Source organism: Lissotriton vulgaris, chromosome 5, assembly GCF_964263255.1.
Source record: "Lissotriton vulgaris chromosome 5, aLisVul1.2, whole genome shotgun sequence".
NCBI classification, from domain to species: domain Eukaryota; kingdom Metazoa; phylum Chordata; class Amphibia; order Caudata; family Salamandridae; genus Lissotriton; species Lissotriton vulgaris.
The window spans coordinates 1342359057-1342381040 of record NC_141693.1 but is presented as its reverse complement, the minus strand read 5'-3'; the positions used below and the strand labels follow the sequence as shown (position 1 = coordinate 1342381040).

The 21984-nt window shown below is 51.3% G+C and overlaps 1 protein-coding gene across 1 annotated transcript in view; it reads left to right on the top strand.

Annotated features, from left to right (window-relative positions):
• Positions 1 to 21984, top strand: part of SYCP1 (synaptonemal complex protein 1) — a 5090281-nt gene that overhangs the window by 2737086 nt on the left and 2331211 nt on the right. The window contains exon 26 of the mRNA XM_086919665.1: positions 14422 to 14538. Coding sequence (XP_086775791.1) covers positions 14422 to 14538 — 117 coding nt within the window. The remainder of the gene's footprint in view (positions 1 to 14421; positions 14539 to 21984) is intronic.

Genomic DNA, 21984 nt, shown 5'->3' with positions numbered 1-21984 from the left:
TCTGACCTCTCCCCAAGAATTGGGAAAGAAGGCAGACAGATGGGTCAGGACAAGGGTCAAGCAGCAGAACCAGAACCAGGGTGGTGGCCAGAAGAAAGCAGACCAGAAGGGTAATGAGAGTAAACAAAATGACCAGAAGTCTTCGACAGGGCCCCAACAATCTAAGGAGGGTGGGTCCCAGAACTCCCAAAAGAAGAAGAACAATGGTCAGAAGAAACCATGGTGCCAATACTGTAAAAGTAATACTCACTGGTTTAGTGATTGCACCAAGAAAGGCCCAGCTCCTACCACTACTGCCCCTAAGGCACCTGCAACCCCTAGTTCAGTTAGTAGTTGTAGTGTTCCCCCTAGGACTTTAGTGGTTTTGACATTGGTATCTGAGGCAGGCTCTGACCTAGTCAGAGTACCTACCCAGGCTGTTCTTGTTTGTACTGGGGACATGGATTTGACCCCTACAATAAGTCCCAGTACTCTGGGCAAGTATAGACAGACACCCTTAATCAATGGAAAATTGGCTCAGGCCTACAGGGACACTTGTGCCAGTGTCACTATGGTGACACCAAACTTTGTGGACCCTAATCAGGTAATACTAGGTTCAGACTACCTAGTGACCAACGCTAGCAATGTCACTAGCAACCATAGTATGGCACTTGTTAATTTCTCCTCGGGAGGGGTAAATGGCCTCAAAAGGGTTGTTGTTAGTTCAGACCTCCCAGTGGACTGTCTTTTGGGCAATGATTTGGAATCCTCCCTATGGTCAGATGTGGAGTATAGGACTCATGTGGAGATGTTAGGTTTGTCAGCACATGCCCTTGCTATGACTAGGTCACAGGCCAAGAAATGCCCAGCTGAACTAGTGCTGGATCCTGGAACAATGGACCAGACACTAACCAAGAAGAAGAACAGTAGGGTTAAGGCAGTGCCTTCCCCCTTGCCTCAAGGAGAGGATCAGCTCTCACAGGAGACTGACCCAAAGACCCCAAAAGGAACTGTCCTAGAAGGACTTGAGCCTGAACAGGTTGAGTTTCTTGGGACAGGGGGACCTTCTAGGGCAGACTTGAGCAAGGCACAGTTAGACTGTTCATCTCTTGAGACCCTCAGACAGCAAGCTGCTCCTGAGGCTGCAGGGAATGCCACAGGTGCCCATAAAGTGTATTGGGAAGATGGACTCCTTTAGTCTGAGGCAAGAGACCCCAAGCCTGGTGCTACCAGGAGGCTGGTCATCCCCTTGTCTCTGAGAGGTTTCCTTCTCACCTTGCCCATGAAATTCCCCTTGCAGGTCACTTAGGCCAGAACAAGACTTGGGACAGGCTTGCCCCACACTTTCACTGGCCTCATATGTCTGAGGGCACTAAAGAGTTTTGTCGCTCATGTGTCACCTGTCAAGCCAGTGGCAAGTCAGGTTGCACAACAAAGGCCCCCCTCATACCACTACCTGTGGTGGGGGTACCGTTTGAAAGAGTGGGGATTGACATTGTTGGACCAATGGACCCCCCAACAGCCTCTGGGCACAGATTTATACTGGTGGTAGTGGATCATGCCACCAGGTATCCAGAAGCTATTCCCCTTAGGACCACTACAGCTCCTGTTGTGGCCAAGGCCCTACTCTCAGTTTTTACTAGAGTGGGGTTTCCTAAGGAGGTTGTCTCTGACAGAGGTGCAAACTTCATGTCAGGATACTTGACTGCTATGTGGAAGGAGTGTGGTGTCAACTGCAAGTTCACCACCCCCTATCACCCACAATGCAATGGGCTTGTTGAAAGGTTCATCAAGACCCTCAAAGGGATGATAAAAGGGTTACCTGAAAAGCTTAGGCGAAGATGGGACATCCTTTTACCCTGCCTTTTGTTTGCCTACAGAGAGGTCCCACAGAAGGGGGTTGGCTACAGCCCTTTTGAGCTTCGTTTGGGCATCCTGTAAGGGGACCCCTGTGTCTTGTGAAGGAAGGATGGGAGAGACCTCTCAAAAAGCCTAAGCAGGACATAGTGGACTATGTTCTTGGTCTCCGCTCCAGGATGGCAGAGTACATGGAGAAGGCATCTAAAAACCTTGAGGCAAGCCAAGAACTCCAAAAAGCTTGGCATGACCAAAAGGCTGTCCTGACTGTGTATCACTCAGGACAGAATGTGTGGGTGTTGGAGCCAGTGGCCCCAGCAGCTCTCCAAGACAAATGGTCTGGACCCCATACCATTATTGAACGGAAGGGAGAGGTCACCTACCTGGTGGACCTTGGAACTCCCAGGAGCCCTCACAGAGTACTTCATGTGAACAGGCTCAAGGCATTTGTCGACAGGGAAAACGTGAGCTTGCTCATGGCTACAGATGAGGGGCAGGAGGAAGAGAGTGACCCTCTCCCAGACCTGCTCACTCAGAACCCTGATGATGGGTCAGTAGATGGTGTAGTCTTTTCTGACAGCCTCAGTGAGCATCAGCAAGAGGATTGTAAACAGGTTCTTCAATCCTTCAGGTAAATGTTCTCTCTGACACCCAGTCAGACAAACTGGTGCATCCATGAGGTGGACACTGGTGACAGTCTGCCTATAAAGAGTAAAATCTACAGGCAACCTGACCACGTCAGGGACTGTATCAAACAAGAAGTACAGAAAATGTTGGAATTGGAAGTCATTGAACCCTCAGAGAGCCCTTGGGCTAGTCCTGTAGTTCTAGTGCCTAAACCTCACACCCAAGATGGTAAGAGAGAGATGAGGTTTTGTGTAGACTACAGGGGTCTCAATGCTGACACTAAGACAGATACCCATCCAATACCAAGAGCAGATGAGCTCATTGACAGACTGGCTTCTGCCAAGTTCTTGAGCACATTTGACCTGACAGCTGGCTATTGGCAAATCAGGTTAGCTGAGGATGCCAAGGCCAAGACAGCATTTTCTACCCCAGGAGGTCATTACCAGTTTGTGGTGATGCCCTTTGGTTTGAAGAATGCACCTGCCACTTTTCAAAGGTTGGTGAACCAAGTTCTCTCTGGGCTGGATGACTTCTGTGCAGCATATCTAGATGATATTGCTGTCTTTAGCTCCACCTGGGAGGATCACCTGATCCACCTGAGGAACGTTTTAGAGGCTCTGCAAAAGGCAGGCCTCACTATCAAGGCTACCAAGTGCCAGATAGGGCAGAGTCAAGTTGTATACTTGGGCCACCTTGTAGGTGGAGGCCAAGTTCAACCTTTGGAGAGCAAGATACAGGCCATAAAGGACTGGGCTCCTCCAACCACCCAGACACAGGTCAGAGCTTTCTTGGGCCTGTCTGGTTACTATAGAAAATTTGTCAGAAATTATGGAACCATTGTGACTCCACTTAATGACCTGACAAGTAAGAAAATGCCAAAGAAAGTTCAGTGGACAGTTAGCTGTCAGAAGGCATTCGATGACCTAAAGCAGGCCATGTGCACTGCACCTATTCTCAAGAGTCCAGACTACTACAAGCCATTCATTGTCGAAACATATGCTTCTGAGTTGGTTGTGGATGTTGTTCTTTCTCAACTGAATATTGATGGTCATGACCAGCCCATTGCTTTTATAAGTAGAAGGCTGACCCCTAGAGAGAAACGTTGGTCAGCTATAGAGAGGGAGGCCTTTGCTGTGGTTTGGGCCCTGAAGAAGCTGAGGCCATACTTGTTTGGCACTCACTTCAAGATTCAGACCGACCATAAGCCCCTCTTATGGCTAAATCAGATGAAGGGTGAAAACCCCAAACTTCTTAGGTGGTCCATTTCCCTACAGGGGATGGACTTTACAGTGGAGCACCGCCCAGGGACTGACCATGGTAATGCAGATGGTCTCTCCCGGTACTTCCACTTAGAACAAGAAGACTCACCTGGTCAAGGTTAGTTTAATGTCCCTAAGTTTGGGGGGGGGGGGGTTGTGTAGGAGAGTGGGGTCTGCAATCCTATGGTCACCCCCGATTTTTGCTTTTTGCTTTACTGGTTTACGACTTTCCCTGGCTGTGGGCCTGCTAATCAGACCCACAGCCTAGCTGTTCTCTCTCTAAATTGACTCACATGTACCTTAGGTGCATTTACCAATTGGTACTGGGCCACCTTATCAGTCCCTGTACAGCATACCTTAGGTATCCAGGGCATAGGTGTACCCAGGGCCTACCAGGGGCTGCAGCATGTATTATGCCACCCCTGGCTGGCCACCCAAATCTGACACAACTGGCTGCACGACAGCTGGGACAAGGTGGTGTAAACACCCTTTGCTTTAGATGTAGTATTCCTATATCTAACCATAAAATGGACACATATATTCCTATTAGTCACTCCTATGGCAGGCCTTATCAATCCTGAAGGCAGAGTGCTTGGAATTATGTGAGATGGTGCTCTGGCATGAGCTGAGCCCGTTTGCAGCTTGCGGAACCGAGTCCTAATAGCTGTTCCATGATAACGCGTACCATATACTCTTAAGTGCATTATAATCCTTGCGGTTATTTGCTATCTTTGGTATCGCTTTATCAATACATGTCGAGTAAGGTGTCATACGAATTGGAATACTAACCCCTCGCAAATTCTGGCGACGGGGTTAGCATTCCACCCTTCTAGAGGGACACGACATGTATGTAACTGTGAACCCCGGTTAAAGTTAACTCGAGCCTCAGCATCACAAAATGGATGCTGCCACCACAGACACAAGTCTGACCTCCTGCTGCTGGAAGTCCTTCTAGCGAGGAGAGCTCGGACAAAGTGTTTCCTGTCAGGGGCGGTGCTAGCACCATCCCAGACAGGGTTTTGTGTATCCCAGATAGGCAGGGCTGAGAGGAAGGTGACTGCAAGTGGCACCCCGGTGCTCACTGTGCATATGCCGGCTCAAACCAGTTCCAGGGGCACCCCAGCCCCTGAGCTGGGGAGAGACCGGACAAAGGAGAGGGGTGTAACCACCCCCCTCCTGGTCCCACCCATGGGCAGGACCTAGTCGCGTGCCAGCCCCTTTTCTTAGGATAAAGGTAGGAGCGGGCCCCCTTCCCAAATTAGATAATCTTGAATCTTGAACTACTTTCCACGAAAGGAACTCTTGACTTTCTTTGAAGACTCTCCCTTGTGGCTAAGGAGTGGCCACCCTGCACCCGCAGGCACCATCTAAGCATCGCGGTTCGCTGCACGTCCATCCTCCGGATCAAGACTGCCCAGCTCGACGAGACCCGGATTCCCTGGCATCTCTGACCTCTACCTGCATCATCAGCCCAGCTGAGATTCGTGGGTGTGACGAGACCTGAGGGACCGGCCATCTCCTGAAACTGCACGACGCTTAACCAGCACGACCGCCGAGGGATCCTCGAGTGAGTGCACTGGGGTTTGAGAAGCCCTAACCCTGAGCAGCTCCAGCACCGAAGTCCAGCCCTCCAGCATCCACGAGATCTGCGTGGGGCCCTTCTGCTCTTTGCTGCTCACCGCGTTGTCCGGTCACTTGCCCGTTGGCTAGTGGCCCTCCTGACGACGTACCACGACGATTTCACCACTGGTCTGGTTGCTCCAGACTGGCCCTTGCTCCCTTCCAAAAGAGGAGCCCCCCGGACCCTCCTGGTCCACTCCAGACGCCATCTTGACTCCACCGCGTGGGCTTGACTTTGCTAAGGTTTGTTGCCCCCATCCTGGGTCCAGCATCGCCGACAGCAGACACCTGCGTGGGACAGCTCGCACCTCCAGCATGGTCGCCGACAACGCCTCCTAGCCCGTGTGACTGCAGAGTCCAGCGTCGCCCACTCACCTGGTCGAGGTGACTTCATCCGGTGTCATCCTGGTGCCCACACAATCACTGGCTAGTGATTAAGAACTGAGTCCCCTCTGCTTTCAGGTCGTCTCCATCACCGATCCAGGCTTGGATCACTTCGAACATCTTCACTGGTCGCCTGCCAGCAACTTCTTCTTTCAGGCTCCATAGACTACAACGAGGATTCCCGACGTCTTTTGAACCCTATGCAGCCGCAGCCCCTGGGCTAGGTAACCAGAGCATTCCGGTGCTCCAACGCAGGTTCACTATCTAAGTGTCCAGATCCTTTTTCGTTTTAAGTCTACTTGTCGGATTCGTCTGAAAACAGTGACTTTAGGAATACTAGCCTCCATAGACTTTGTCCCGCATCCCGCGTGAGAATGCACACTCTGCACCCGATCTCCCTAGGCCTCCTGCTCCTAACCTTAGGGTTCAGTAGTGTAGTCCTAGCGATCCTGAAGCCTCTGAATCTTGTTACTTACCTTCTAGTATTTCGCATTCCACTTTTGGTGTATATGGTTTTTCGTGCCCCTCGGGCTCCCTGACTCATAAAGAGATCAGGGTAGACTTGTTATAAATAAATATCCTTTATTTTTCATAACAACTTGTGTGGTGTCCTTTCACTTGGTGTTCAAGGGGTATATGTGACGGTAAAACAGCTGGCTTAACACGCCCTCTACAGTTTAGCCTGAACACTGCTTTTGTCCACGCTACTAGGATAGCTGATCTATAAGGTTGACTTACAACCAATCATCAATAAGGGTCGTTTGGTATGATACACAGTGATCACTAGAATAGTGAGCACTATATATCAGGCCAACTTCTCACATGGCCCATGGTAGACCAGGGGCATTTCCAATTTACTATGCTCCCCTTCAGCTTTACCAGTGCCCCTCAGGTGTTAGCAAAAGTGATGGCAGTGATTGTAGTACCTCTTTGGAGATCAGGGATAGTGGTTCTCCGCTACCTCTATGTCTGGCTTTTGTAGGACGGATGCCACATTTAGTTGTAGACTACCTTAAGACAATGGCAATCCTTCTTACATCTCTTAGATTCATGATCACTGTGCTGAAGTCACACCGGACTCCTTTGCAGAGGCTTCATTGTTTTTATAACTTATGTTTTTATTAGCCACGTGGCATCATATCACATTTTAGACATGTTGCACATACATTTTACATGGATAACCATCATACTTCTGTGATAGTTGTGTCCATCCTAACCAACATCAGCACCACTCACCCCTGGTGCACTGTACATTGCAATGTGTTTTAGTCCTTTATACATATCAAATCTAATATATAAAGAACAAAAACTACAACAAGAGTAAACCCTACCTATATCCCGCCTCTATTACAGCGAATCCAGGACATTTGGGCTTTGATCCCAATGTTTCAGCATTGGTCCTGGATCTCAGTGGGAGTGGCTCTGTGGGGTAATGGCCTATTGGCCTCCAGCACCCACCTTGTCAACTATGCCAAGTGGGACAAACGCTGCTGTGGGATCTGAAGTCTTCAAAGGGGCTCAGTACCAAGGGAACCTGTTTGATTCCATCCAGGTGTCGTCAGACACTGGAAATTACTTTCAGTGGTGGCAGCATCTCCAGCTCCAGCCCCCTCTCCCATCCCCACCCGGATTTGAGGATAGTTACAGATATGTCACTACTGGGCTGGGGTCATTTGGGAGAGGTGAAGATCAGCAGACTCTGGTGTCTGGCGGAAATCCGACTCCTCATCAGTCTGCTCTAGTTGCTGGCCAACTTCCTGGTGCTGAAGGCATTCTTGCGGTCCATTAGGGGGAGGCTGGTGCAAGTTCTCATGGACAACATCACAGTCATGTGGTGAGCAGGTTCGGAGTGGGGTTCTGGGTCCTATGCCAAGAAGGTCTTCGCCTTTGGAGTTGGCTGAACCCTCAGGGACTGTTGCTGGTTGTGAACAACCTGGTGATAGCTTTGAACACCATGGCAGACAAACTCAGCCAATAGCAATCGGCGGATCATAAATGGTAACTACATCCAGAGGCAGCACAGGGAATCTTCCAATAATGGGGAGAACACTGTATGAATTTTTTTGCCATTCGAGAATGCACAGTGTCAAAATGTTTCCATGCTGGAGTTCCAAAGTAGGCTCGCGCTAGGAGATGCATTCAGGATATAGTGGAGCACGGGACCTCTGCATGCCTTACTGCTGCTACCTTTCCTTCCCAGAGTTCAAAAGAATATCAGGAATAACCAGATCCTATTCCTAGTGGTTCCAGACTGGGCCAGTAGAGGGTGGTACCGGGAACTTCTGGGCATGAACATCTGTCCTCTGATCAGGCTACCCTTTCAGGAGGATTTTCTGTCATAGCAGCAGGGCAGGGTTCTGCACCCAGTCCCATGCAATCTACTCCTCATGTAGGGAGATTGAGCAATGGCAGTTAACTGTGTTCGGTCTTCATCCCGAGGTAGTGAACGTTATTCTTGCTATGTGGCAGCCCTCGTCAAAATCTGTCAATGCAGGACACTGGGTAAGTTTGTGCCTGGTGTGGAGCCTTAAACAAGGACCTGTTGCAGGCTAGACATTTTATTGTTTAGTCTTTGCGTATCACGGACTTGCAGTGGGCACCATTAAAGGCCATTTGCCATCCTCTAGTCTTGTTTTGCCTTTGCTAGACCAACCATGTTTAATTAAAGCACCTTTTGTGACATATTTAATCCCCAAAACCCTTTGTGATGCCACATGATAGGGATCTCAATTTAGTGCTTACTTTCCGTATGTGCTCTTCCTTTAAGTTGCCCATTATAAACAATGGGGTATTCCCACATGGTCCTTGGACCTGGGTATCGGTTATTCAAGGAAGAGTTAGATTAACAGATAATTCTGTTAATCTAACTCTTTCTTGAATAATTGGTCCAGGACCATTGTTTCTTTATAATAACTTCCTTTAAGTTGATGCACTGCTGCGTATGTGTCTGGTTACTCTGAAAATTGTTTTCTTCGATATTGTGACTACGGCCGGGGGTTCGGGTGACCCCAACCCCGCGGCTCTGCGAGAGTCGCCGGCGCGGCCTGCTCCATACCCTCCGGTCCCTGGGCAAGGTGCGACGCCTGAGGAGATTGAGGCGTTCCTCATGGCCATGAGGGCGCTCACTTCTCCGACGGGGCCTACGGCGCCTTCGGGCCCAGTGCTACCGTCTGGGGGCCTTGGCGGTTCGGGTGTCCCTGACTCGACGCCATCGGGTGCTCCGGCCCCGGTGCCGCCGACGGCTCCGACCCCGGCGCCGCAAGGGCCTTCGGGGTCGACGCTGGGTGGTCTGCCGGCCGCTCCGGCACCGATTCCATCGGGGTTACCCCCGACGCCGCCCCCGCGCGGCGCCGGTTCTCCTGCGCCGGCACCGGGCGGCGCCGTCCCCATGCCCTCCCCGAATCCGGACGCGGAGTCGAACCGACGTCGCTCGATGCCGGGCTCGACGCCAATGGGGCCTGTGAACCCCGAGGAGCCGGTCTACATCGTTGACTCCGAATATGGAGATGATGAAGAGTACGGGGAAGGTTGGGAGGGGTCTGAGGACCCTCTGTCACGTGAGTGCCAGTGTGACGTGGACTGGACAGGTGATTTGGGGGATGCCAGTGGTCTGGACGACTCTCCTAACCCTGGCTTTGTCTCTCCTCCTTCCCTGGCATCGGAGGAGGGGGCTGCATATTCAGTGGTATTGATGAGGGCTGCCAAGGCCTTACACCTTGAGCTCCCCGTCGCGGCCGTGAGGCCTAACATCCTCACTGAGGTCTTCAAACCACAGTCATGCCCACAGGAGCCACTGCTGCCGTTTAACGAAGCCTTGTCAGACGTTCTGTTGGGCACGTGGTCCAGGCCCTCTTCAGGTTCGCCTGTTGATCGGAACGTGGCCAGACGCCACCGTCCTTGTCCGGACGACCCCAAGTTCCTGTCCACCCATCCCACCCCTGAGAGTCTGGTGATCCAGGCCTCAACCTCCCAGACCGCATTCCCGTCGGCCCCGCCCGACCGGGAATCTAAGAGGTATGACCAGTATGGCAAGAAGGTCTTCTCGTCCCTGAGTTTGGGACTGCGGTCTTGCAACACCGCTTGCCTCTTGGGCCGCTACACCCACTCTGTGTGGGATACGGTCACGGAACTGCTGCCAGAATGCCCCATGGAGGTGCGGGCTAAACTCGGCAAGGCTGTGGCTGAGGGCCGAGATGCAGCAAAATATTCCATACGGTGTGGTCTTGATACGACCGACTCGCTAGGTAGAGCGATGTCCACGACGGTGGCGATTCGTCGCCACGCCTGGCTGAGATCCGCCAACTTTTCGGCAGATGTCCAGAATGCCTTGATGGACATGCCGTTCGATGGCTGTCGCCTGTTTGGTGACAAGGCGGACCACGCGCTGGAACGCTTAAAGGACTCCAGGGTCACGGCCAAGTCCTTGGGTCTCTCGACCCAGCGCCAGCAAACGGGTTCGTTTCGCTCCTTTCGTGGCCAAGGAAGGGGCGTCCCCACACGTGCTGCCAGCCACGCGCCGCAACAATCTTTTCAACGCGGTGGCGGCCGTGGAAACCGCCGTGGAGGCGGTCGGGGTCAACGGCGGGGTCAGGCCACACCTCCCCCCGCAGCATCTGCCTCCAAATCCTCCTAGTCCGTGCTTTCAGCCCCATGTGACGCCAGTGGGTGACAGGGTTCGCCATCACCACGCCCGCTGGCGCACAATCACATCGGACAGCTGGGTGCTGCAACTCGTCCGAAGGGGCTACTCCCTCCCCTTCGAGACCACTCCTCCAGCCATGCCACCGCAGAACCACCGTGTGTCGGGGGACCACTTGACGCTTCTGCAGGAGGAAGTTACGGCCCTCTTGGCCAAGGGGGCCATCGAGCGCGTTCCTTGGCCAGAATTAGGGCGTGGTTGCTATTCCCACTACTTTCTGATGCCCAAGAAGGACAAAGGGGGCCTATGTCCTATCTTGGATCTACGGAACGTCAACGGCTTCCTCCGGCAAGAGAAGTTCAAGATGTTGACATTAGCTCAGGTCTTGGCTGCTCTAGACCCGCAAGACTGGATGGTAGCGTTGGACTTGCAGGATGCGTATTTTCACATCCCCGTCCTACCGGCCCACCGGCGTTACCTGCGGTTCACGGTAGGCCAGGAGCACTTTCAGTTTATCGTGCTCCCCTTCGGCCTTACCAGCGCCCCACGGGTGTTCACAAAGGTGATGGCGGTGGTCGCAGCCCATCTGCGCAGGTTAGGGGTGTCAGTCTTCCCCTACCTAGACGACTGGTTGTTGAAGGCGGGCTCGCCCCAGACAGTCGTCCACCACCTTCAGATGACGGCAGACCTCTTGCAGGAGCTGGGGTTCTCCATCAATGTGCCGAAATCACACCTGTGTCCTTCTCAAAAGCTCCTTTTCATCGGAGCGGTTCTGGACTCGGCGCAGTTTCGGGTTTATCCTCCGGAACGGCGGGTCCGGGATATACAGGCTTTGATTCCCATCTTTCAGCCGCTATCCCGGGTTTCGGTCAGGTTGATGCTGCGGCTGCTGGGGCTGATGGCTTCCTGCATCCTTCTGGTGCATCACGCCCGGTGGCGGATGCGGGCTCTGCAGTGGGACCTGAAGTTTCAGTGGGCCCAGCATCAGGGCAACTTGTCCCACCACGTCTTGATCTCGGAGGGCACTGCGAGACAACTGCAGTGGTGGCTTATGGACCGCGATTGGGTCAGAGGCAGATCCCTCTCCCTTCCCCAACCGGAGCACGTTGTCGTGACGGACGCGTCCCTCCAGGCCTGGGGTGGCCACTTGAGAGAGGCAGAGATCAGAGGCATCTGGTCTCCGGTGGAGTCTCGGCTCCATATCAACCTGTTGGAGCTACGGGCGATTCGTCTAGCACTGAAGGCATTCCTCCCCTTTGTCAACGGGAGTGTAGTGCAGGTGTTTACAGACAACACCACCGCCATGTGATACTGCAACAAACAGGGCGGGGTGGGGTCGTGGACCCTTTGCCAGAAGGCTCTGCGCCTCTGGCAGTGGCTGGAACGTCAGGCCGTGACTTCGACGGTTCAACACCTGGCAGGTTCTCTGAACGCCAGGGCGGACGAACTCAGCCGTCGGTGCTCGATGGATCACGAATGGCGTCTGAACTCGGACGTGGCGCAAGGCCTCTTTCTGCAATGGGGAGAGCCTTGGTTAGATATATTCGCCACAGAAGAGAACGCGCAATGTCATCAGTTCTGCGCGTTGGAGTTTCCAAGACGGCACTCGGACGGCGACGCCTTTCGGCGCGAGTGGAGTTGCGGTCTGTTATACGCCTTTCCGCCTATACCACTTCTGCCCAGAGTGCTGAAGAAGATCAGGCGTGACCGGGCCCAAGTTATCCTTGTGGCTCCGGACTGGGCTCGAAGGTACTGGTATCCCGAGCTACTCAGCAGGTCAGTCGGTCCCCCGATCCGCCTGCCCCTTCAGGAGGACCTTCTGTCGCAGCAGCAGGGGACGGTCCTCCACCCGAACCTGTCCAGTCTCCACCTCCATGCTTGGAGATTGAGCGGCGGCAGTTGAGGCCATTTGACTTGCCTCCTGAAGTCTGTGATGTAATTCTGGCAGCCAGGCGTCCCTCCACAAAGTCGGTATACGCCTGTCGGTGGAACAGATTTGTGGCATGGTGCACAGCAAAGGCTGTGGATCCTCTCTCTGCCCCTCTTTCCGAGGTTCTTCTGTTTCTTCTCTCTCTTGCCCGGCAGGGCTCTGCTCTGGGCACTATCAAGGGCTACCTTTCGGCCCTTTCAGCCTTTCTAAGGCTTCCTGATCAGCCTTCTTTGTTCAAGTCCCCAATTGTAACGAGATTCTTGAAGGGCATCACAGACATGTATCCACCTGTTCCGTTTGTGATGCCTCAGTGGGACTTGAACCTGGTTCTAACCTTTTTGATGTGTGCTCCCTTTGAGCCCCTTTGTTGTTGTCCTCTCCGTCTCCTGACTCTAAAGACGGCTTTCCTGGTTGCCATCACCTCTGCCAGGAGAGTGAGTGAGCTCCAGGCTCTTTCTGTCCAACCTCCTTTCCTGTCCATTCATCCTGACAAGGTGGTTCTCAGGACTAGACCTTCTTTCCTGCCCAAAGTAGTTTCTGCTTTTCACATCGGGCAGTCCATCACCCTCCCCTCCTTCTTCCCGCCTCCGCATCCTTCGAAGGATGAAGAGCGGCTCCATCGTCTGGACCCAAAACGTGCGCTTTCATTTTATGAGGATCGCACACGCCAGTTCCGGGTGGATGACCAACTGTTTGTTGGCTACGTGGGTGCGAAGAAGGGACGGGCGGTACATAAACGGACCATCTCTCGGTGGGTCGTTCTGTGCATCAAAGCGTGCTACTCTTTGGCTCGGAAGGAGCCTCCTGATGGGCTGAGGGCCCATTCCACTCGGGCCACGGCGGCTACTACTGCCCTGGGCCGGGGAGTCCCCTTGCAGGACATTTGCCAGGCGGCTACGTGGGCCTCGCTGCACACCTTTGCGAGGCACTACTGCCTGGACAGTCAAGTCCGGAAGGATGGCTTCTTTGGCCGTTCTGTCCTCCAGGACTTTCTGGTGTAGGAATGTATTGGTTCGCAGACCCACCACCGGGGTTGGTATTGCTGGGGTATCTATTCTAAGGTAAGGAATCTAATACTAACGTGTTTCTTTCAGATGAACAAGTTACTTACCTTCGGTAACGATATATCTGTAAGAAACATTAGTTAGTATTAGATTCCTTACCGAACCCACCCATCCTCCCCGTTCTGCGAACGGATACCTAGGGTTAAGGACATCCCTTTCAGGGCCCTAGTTTCAAAATGGCACCAGTGTTGGTTCTCACACGGCTCTGCGTGTTCTGGCGCGGAAAAGCTGTGTACAAAGAACTGACGTCAGCGCGCGGAGGCGGCGTCTATATACTCCAGCGACGTCATCACGGCGCACGACGCCGACGACGGACGCGGAGCCGCAGGGGACGCCTGCAGACGACGCCTGCAGACGACGCCTACCGACGCGCAGGGGTACTGCTACGCAAAAGTTTCCGGATCCAGACTGACGCCTGGGGATATTCTAAGGTAAGGAATCTAATACTAACTAATGTTTCTTACAGATATATCGTTACCGAAGGTAAGTAACTTGTTCTTCTAGTCTTGTAGTGTAATCCATCACCCTCACAACGCTCTTTGCTCAGCCTCACCCCTTGAAAGAGGAGGAGGGACTCCATCAGATAAACCCAAAAAAGAGTTGTGAGCTTTTACATCGATTGCTCAAAAGGAATCTGAGTTTAAAAGTACCCACTAGACTAACATGCTACTTACGTTCAGTGACACTCTCGCTGATGGGCACTCCAGTGCATTGCCCTCTTTTTAACATCTAAAAAGATTTCAAATCAGAAATCTGCTCATTAGTACCAGATTGTTTTGTGCTCTGCATATGATGGGACAAAAAGTCAAGAAAAAAACTGGTGTCACCTCTTAGGAGTTGCTCTTATGGGAGGTTCTGCCACAAAACTAACAAGCTGGAACCAAGCCAACACAGAGCTGGACTACATCACCTACCAGGGCATGGGAACATTGCTTGAAAAGTTTTATGATCCAGTCTGTCCCATGGAGATATTTCTACAGGTGAGAAATCTGCATTTACATAGAGTATCACCAGAAAGAGCATTAATGAAGGTAAGTAACTTGTTGTTTTGGTTTATTACAGGTGAATAATCTCAAAATAGAGCTGGAAAATTCTAGAGTACAGTGTAAGGAAACAGCTGTAAACTATAAAAATTTAATAGAGGAGAAAAGTATGGCTGAAGCAAGGCTTTGTGCAGAGGTAAGCCAAATTTATGTTCTCTTTAGTATATTTAGTTGCAGAATCCAGATTTGTGAAAAGTAATATTTTCAATGATCATTTTCTTATATTGACCACTAACAAAATATAAAAAGTCGAGAGAAGTAAATGCCTATATTTATTTCACAAATACAAAGGATAGTGTACAGAGCAGTGCAATGCAGACAAAAACATGAGTAGTAAGAATAATGGTTACAGGAATCACAGTTGGATGTGAGAATGGAACTCATGACTCTACTAAGCATCAGAATCAAAGGGGGTGTGGCTTGCCAAGCTTATTGATGGCTGTGGCCACAGTGACCTCTGGTAAAGCCCTGACCCCCAGACCACATTTTGTTGTTGGAACCATGACTGTTGACTGGCAGCCCAAAATTCCCGTATTAGACCCATATAATTGTGATCTCTCTGGGTCCTCCTATCACCGGAGGGCTACATTTGTCATAAGCTCAGCTGACTCTGGTGAATGCAACATAGCAGTGCCTCCTCTATGCAGGCAGAGAGCCTGAGAGTTGGTGCTCAGAATTACAGAAGAGAAATCAGTGTGCTGGCATCTCCCCAAGCTCGCCGGAACCATCTGACCGAGGAGAGCTGGATTCCAAGTGGATAGAGATATATTTATGGGTAAGAGTCACACAGAGGAGAGTGTAGTGCGTGCTCAGCAGGAGCCAGGACATACTAACCCTATACTAAATGAAGACAGGTTCTTAAGGTGTACATTTAGGAAACAGGCCATAGAAAGTCCCAGAGTATTCCATGTCCCTAAAGAGAACAAACAGGTCACAGTATAGAGAAAGTAAGACTGATTCTTCTTGAGCTTCTTTAACATGTGGGTGAGAGAATGCCCAGCTACTCACATGGGGAACCTACTAGGTGTGTGCAAAATCTTGGTGAATGACTTAATGATGCTAGTGCTTTTTTCTGTGCACATTCGGGGATAATAAAGCTCTATTGGATGGATCGAGTTTCACAGCTAAGCTTGATCATCAAGTAAATACATTAAATCAATGTGAAGCACTTCTGATAGAGAGTTCCAGCTGCAGATTCCTCACTTTTTGAATATTCCCCAGGTGCAAATCACTATAAAGTCAGATGCCACACTGTTAGGAATACTCAGCCAATCAGAACACATCATACATGATACACGCAGTGATCACACGCTCCCCATGGTGGACATCTGGACATGTACCCACTGGCCGCAGATTCTGTTCGCTCAAGGTCAGGAACCTCCTTTTCTTCTTTTCAAGCAATCAGATTTACGCCCTTTGACTAGGCAAATGTTTCTGTCTTTAAAGGAATGTAAAGATTAATTTATTATGCTTCATGTAATGCACAAAATGACGACCAAAACTAGACAGTCTTCAGACCCCGACTCTGTTGCCTGCTCCCCTGGCCACTGTGTTTGATTAAACCAACTGATCCTGCTTTGCCGAATGCCTCTTGTATTTAATTGTTCATGGTAAATTCAGATTCAAGCAACATTACCTTCACAAATGACAGGACAGTTGCTAACAAATGTCTGTAACAATTTCCCATAGGCTTGCCTGCGGTGCCTGAGGCTGTGTCACAACTCATATCCTGTAGTGATTGCGTGTTGATGAGCCTGAAGGCTATTCGGGACCATGAGGCCAAACTCTACATCGCTAAAAACAAGAAGACTGGTCAAAGTTGAAGTTCAAGTAAAAAGTTTGTTCTGCTTTTACTCCAGGAGTTTATGAAGCCATTCCATTGCCCAGTCTTTGTTGAGATTTAAATTGCTGAAAGAAGCATTAAAAATAGAAGCAAGACCAGGCCTCCTCTCGCGTTCACCTCTGAAGACGCAGGTACTACACTATGGCTCTCGATCTCGTTCTCGAAATATCAGTTGACTTTGGAGCAGATCCCACAACTTATTCCAACCTAACCTGAGTTTATCCAGTATAGGATCTTTCATGGATTCACATGCTTGAATCATCCCCGCCGTCGAGGTGGGAGTCTCATGGTAAAATTATATCTGATAGAGACATCTATCCGCAAATTCCTTAACTAAGCATATCCCCAGGCGTCAGACTCGATCCGGAAAACTTTATCCCCAGCACTACCTCTGCCCGCCAGGAGGTAGCGTCGTTTGGCTCAGTCCTGACGTCGTCCACAGAAGTGACATCAATTGAGCCATATAAGACCCCCTCGGCATGCTGATGTCAGTTTTCTTCTTTTCCGTGTCCGAACGTGGATCCGGAGTTAAGCTGTTCCTCTGGCCTCTTTTCAGGCCTTCGCGACACCGTTTGGCCCTGGAACAGTGTGCTGAATGCGAATCGTGTGCGTCCTGTTTGCTGCAGATGTCGGCGACGGATCCACACGAGATGTGGTGCTTGGGTGAGCACCACGACTCCGCTGAATGCGACACCTGCTGGCATCTGAAGCTGAAGTCCCTGCGGGAGCAGTGGATGAAACTGGTGTCTGTCCAGGTGTCCCGGTCGAAGTTCTCGTGGCGCCGGCTTCCATCCCCAGTGGAGGGCACCAAAATGCGCAGATCTTTTTTCCCATGCCGAGGTCTCTGCTCAGGACAGATCCCGAAGTCGTTCCAGTGGACGTCGTTAGCCTGCCTTAGGTAAGCACCGGAAGAAATCACTGAGGTTGTCGACCTCGCACAACTTGACGCTGGCGCCCGCCACTCCCGGTCTTCACCGGACGCGAGCCCTCAGGAGTCGACCCCCGCCTATCCACCGTTTTCTGGTGCTGGAACAACTCGGACTCAGATGGAAGCTTATTCCAGGGCTCTGCATGCCATCTTTGGGTCACCCCCTCTCCATGGCGCACCTTCGGGCCCCACACCGGGGGTAGGGACTCAGGTCGGGGGTTTGCCTCAGCACCGACTGTGTGCCTCGATTTCGGTTCTGGAGTCGCTGCGACATCGGGACACGGCCCGGATGGGTATCCCACTGTGACGTCTAGCCCTCCTGACGCGTCTTTGCACAGTCCTGCACGGCTTCCTGCATTGGCGCTGGATGTGGCTGCAGCGCGGAGTTGGACTCCGAGTCAACTTTGTTCCCCCCCGCAGGCTCAGGCCTTCGTTGGAGGTCGAATCGACGCCAGCCTGATACCGGGTGGTTGAACCTTCTACGGAAGCCATCAGCGCCGATCCGCCACCGTCTCGACGTCAGTTGATACCGGTTCAGTCCCCGGTTGTCCCTCTGTTGGAGGAGGTGACCCCAGTGGGCTCTCCACCCACACAGGTGTTTCCATGCGCCACGGAGCAAATTCACATGGGGCACAGGCCGGCTCATTTCGCTACAGGACCTCTGTCGTTGGGAGGACGGATTCGCCTGCAACCCTCCCCAACGGAGGACTTGCTGACTCCTCCCCCGATGGCCAAGGAGGCCAGTGCTGACTTTTTAAGGGCAGTTAGTAGGGCTGCACATGTCTTACAAATGCAGCTGCTTTCTGTCTCCCTGCCTTCAGATCCTTTGTTGGATCTTCTTCACCAGGGCTCGATGGATGTGGAGCCTAGCCTATTTTGCCCTTTGGCAGGCCATTACATGATGTCCTTCTGGGGACTTGGGCCAGACCCTCGTCTGGTGACCCCGTGGCTCGTGCTGTGGCACACCACCACCGGCCGGCTCTAGATGTCCCTGCCTGTTTGTCCCTTCATCTTAGGGTTCACGGACTGGTAGCCCAGGCTGCGCTTCTTTTCTCTCCTCCACCACTGCTTCCTCCTACTCGGGAGTCTAAGTGGTTGGAGTCGTGTGGCCGTAATGTTTTTCCATCCACCAGCTCTGGCTTTTGAGCCCTAAACAAGATCTCTGTGTTTGCTCGGGCTACTTTTGCCCTTTGGGTCTCCATTTAGCTCCTCCTTCCCTCTTTGCTGGAGGGCCCTCGTGCTGACCTGCTCTAGTTTGTTCGGGATGGCCGTGACATGGCGCAGTTTGCCATCCGTTCAGCCATGGACACCACTGACTCCGTGGGTCGAGCTATGGCCGGCTCAGTTGCCCTGCGTCGCCATACTTGGCTACGCGATGGCAGTTTCCCTGAAAATATTCAGGAGCGACTCAGAGATTTGCCCTTTAATGGGGCCCATTTGTTTGACGACCATGCTGAATCGTCAGTCCAATGTCTTGTTTCAGGATTTCATTGACTTCCGGGGTTTTAGTCCCCTATGGTGGATCTGTGTTTTCGTGTGATGTTTTTCCGTTTATGTCTCTGGGTCCAAGAAATTTGTCCCAGAAAGACTGTATGCCTACTCAGCCAGATGTTTTTTGCCTTACTTTACTGCAGCTGGACCAGCTGTTTATGTGTTTCTTTTGACCTCTTTCTATGAGCTTGTCTCCAGAGGCGTCCCTTGTTTTTATAGGGATGTGACGTACCCTATGTGGGGTATTCATCTGCTATTGTGTAGCTGCTGTTCCTTGCAAGGAAGGTTCGGAGGCTCCTGTGACGCTCTCTTGCTATTTTCAGCCCCTCTGGGGATTTTCCCATGGGTTCTGCTGCACCTCTCCCTGTTCCATGCTTCCTGCTGTGGTGGTATACATACTCTTGGTTGGGTCCCCCGGACTGATGTGGCCCTCTCCTGCTGCTTCTGTATCGCTGCCTACGGTTGTTCCATGGCACTCTCAGACGTCTGTGGACGCAGTTGATTCGGTGTATTGATGGGGCTCTGCCGTTCCCGACTCGCCCCGGAGGGGGTTTTACGTCCCACCGCCTTGCTTTGGCTCCTCCTTTTGCCTTCCTTATGACCTAAGCGCCATTGGCAGTCTTGGACGTGGGCACATGTCCCTGGGGGCGCCCCAGTCTGCTCCAGATTGGTTCTTTCTGTCACCACTTATGCTCTGTACTGTGTTTATGTGTTATCGTAGGGGACCCATTGGGTTCCTTGAGCGAGTGTCTTGTATGCGCACTTTTACTTTGGCCTTTTTTTGCCGGTTTTGAGACAGGCTTGGGGCCTGTGATTGGTGCACTTTTTTCCAGAGCGGTCCTCTGTTGTGTTTTTGCGTTGTATCCCTGGCCTCCCTCGGAGTGGCCCTGGCCTGGTTTCAGATTTCTTTGGTCCTTGTTGCATACGGCCCAGGTGTTCTTCTCCTGGCTTCACGACGAGTTTCACCACATTCTCTGGATGATCTCTGGATTCATCCTGTGTACATATGTCCCTATTTCATACTTTTTATGTCTGCATGTTACTGCTTTCTTCTTCTACTTGAAGTGTGATAGTCAGTATTACTGCCTGTGTCGCGGTGAATGGTTTGTCTTTGATCGCGAGGTTGAGCCGCCCTCTTTGTGGCTGGACTTTTGTTCTACTCCGGTTCACAGCCGGCGATTCCGTTTCTACCTTTCGGATGCCTGTCTGTTCTCTAAGGGCGTTCTTTTGGTTTACCTTTGGTTGTCATTTCCTGATTTTTCCGGCATTTCTGTGTGCTTTTTGAACACAAAGGGATAGGCGTGCTGGCTCCCTGCCCTGGATCCTGGGGATTGTTTCAGGTTCCCTATTTGTTTCTTTCTCTTTTCTCCACGCTCTCCCTCAGGGGAGCTAGTCTTGGGCATGCTCGGCTTGTCGGTCGCCCTTAGTCCTTATTCCCAGGGGTACGATTGCCTGGTTGGCTACTTGGTGCTGTGCCATCTTCTTGGTCGGTCGGCACATATTGTTACTGCTTCGCTTTCTTGAGTTACCCCAAGAGTGGTTTAGTTCTCATGGTACACATTACTTGTTTCGGTGTACTCTTGTCATTTACATATATGAGCCTCCTAGTAGTCATTGTTGCGTGTTTTGGTATGATGTCACTGACGGCCATGCCATTGGTTGGCATTCCTTTGCTGGACCTTTGTCTCTTTCGGACCCTGAGGTCCTCTCCTCAGTTTCCCTCTTTTCATGGGACTCTGTGTTATTCTGTCATTGTGCACTGATTATCTTGTTGTGTGTAATTTCGTTTTGTCCCTGTCTGGCTGACAGTGGATTGGTGTTGTCCTCTGATGGCTTGTGGTACCTTTCTTCCCTTGCTCATGCTCCTCCCTGATCTTCAGGGTTTGGTATCAGTTATGCTTGCAATACTGAGCCTTATGGGTCTGGTGTCATCTGTTCTGTCAATGTTCTTGTCAGTCTGCTCCCTTCGGGGACATGGTTGGGATTGGTCGCAGACCCTCCATCCTGTGGTGTATAGCTATGGTATCTATTCTAAGTTAAGGAATGTCTATCAGATGAATGAGTTACTTACTTCGGTAACGATGTATCTGGTAGAGACACAGTATAGCCGCAGATTCCTTAAGGCCTGCCCATCTTTCCCATTCTGCGATGACCTTTCCAGGTGGGGTTCTACCACCTTGCCTCCTTTACAGGTAGCCATGATCTTCCTAAGGGGTGCTCTAGTTCACCCACCACAGGGGCAGGGTGTGTCATTCTGCTTTAGGCACGTCAACTTTCCGCCCATTACTATTTTGGGTGCCGACGTTATGTGATTTTCTCTACTACTCCATCCGGCATGAAGTTCATCATATTTTCTCCCCACCCTCCTCCTTCGTCTGTTTCCTCATGTCTTTAGGTCTCCTTGTCTCTGCAGCAGGCCCTTGGGTTGAGTTTCGATTGGACTATGCTCTGTGCATAGGTCATTGTGGGGGTGTGGTAAAACTTATATGTGGTTGTTTTATTCTGGTCTCGGGCCATAAGTCACGGCTTTCAGCCCTGTTTCCCTCCCTTTTCAGTTGCATACTTGCTCACAGACTGTCTATCATACAGTTCCATCCTGTGGTTGCGATCTGTCCTTTGATTGTCATGTTATTCATTTCCTCAGCCGTTGCTTCTTTGGGGGGGGGGCACGGTTCCTTACCTTGTGGAATTTTATTGGGGCAGCTGTTTGTCTGCTTCCTTCGGTCCCTCCAAGTGTTGAGTACTTTTCAACACGGGATGGTTTCTTACAATTGTTGTTACAAAGGTTTTTGTTTCTTTTTTTGCACGCTGTTCCTATACACTCACAGCTTTTGTAGTGGCTTCGCGTTGTGGCGCGGAAAAGTTTCACTGCAGAAAACTGACGTCAGCACGCCAAGGGGGTCTTATATGGCTCCATTTACGTCATTTCCTTGTACGACGTCAGGACAGAGCCATGCGACGTCGCCCCCTGGCGTGCAGCTACTACTGGGGAAAAAGTTTTCTAGATCCAGTCTGGTGCCTGAGGATATTCTGAGTTAAGGAATCTGCGGCTAGACTTTGTCTCTACCAGATACATCGTTACCAAAGGTAAGTAACTCGTTCACTCGCAGTAATTCATATCATCATAGGCAATAATGCATTGGACAGTCATTGCAATAGCCCATCCATATATTTTTGTAAAAAAGAACCAAAGTTTAAATTCAGCCAATCAGACACAAGCACCCTTTAGAACACTCCACAGAGAGGCAAGACCCTCAGATTTTCTACTGCACGTCGGTGTGAATGGGAGTCTTCATGAGCTCTCCTCAGTTTTCTCTTCA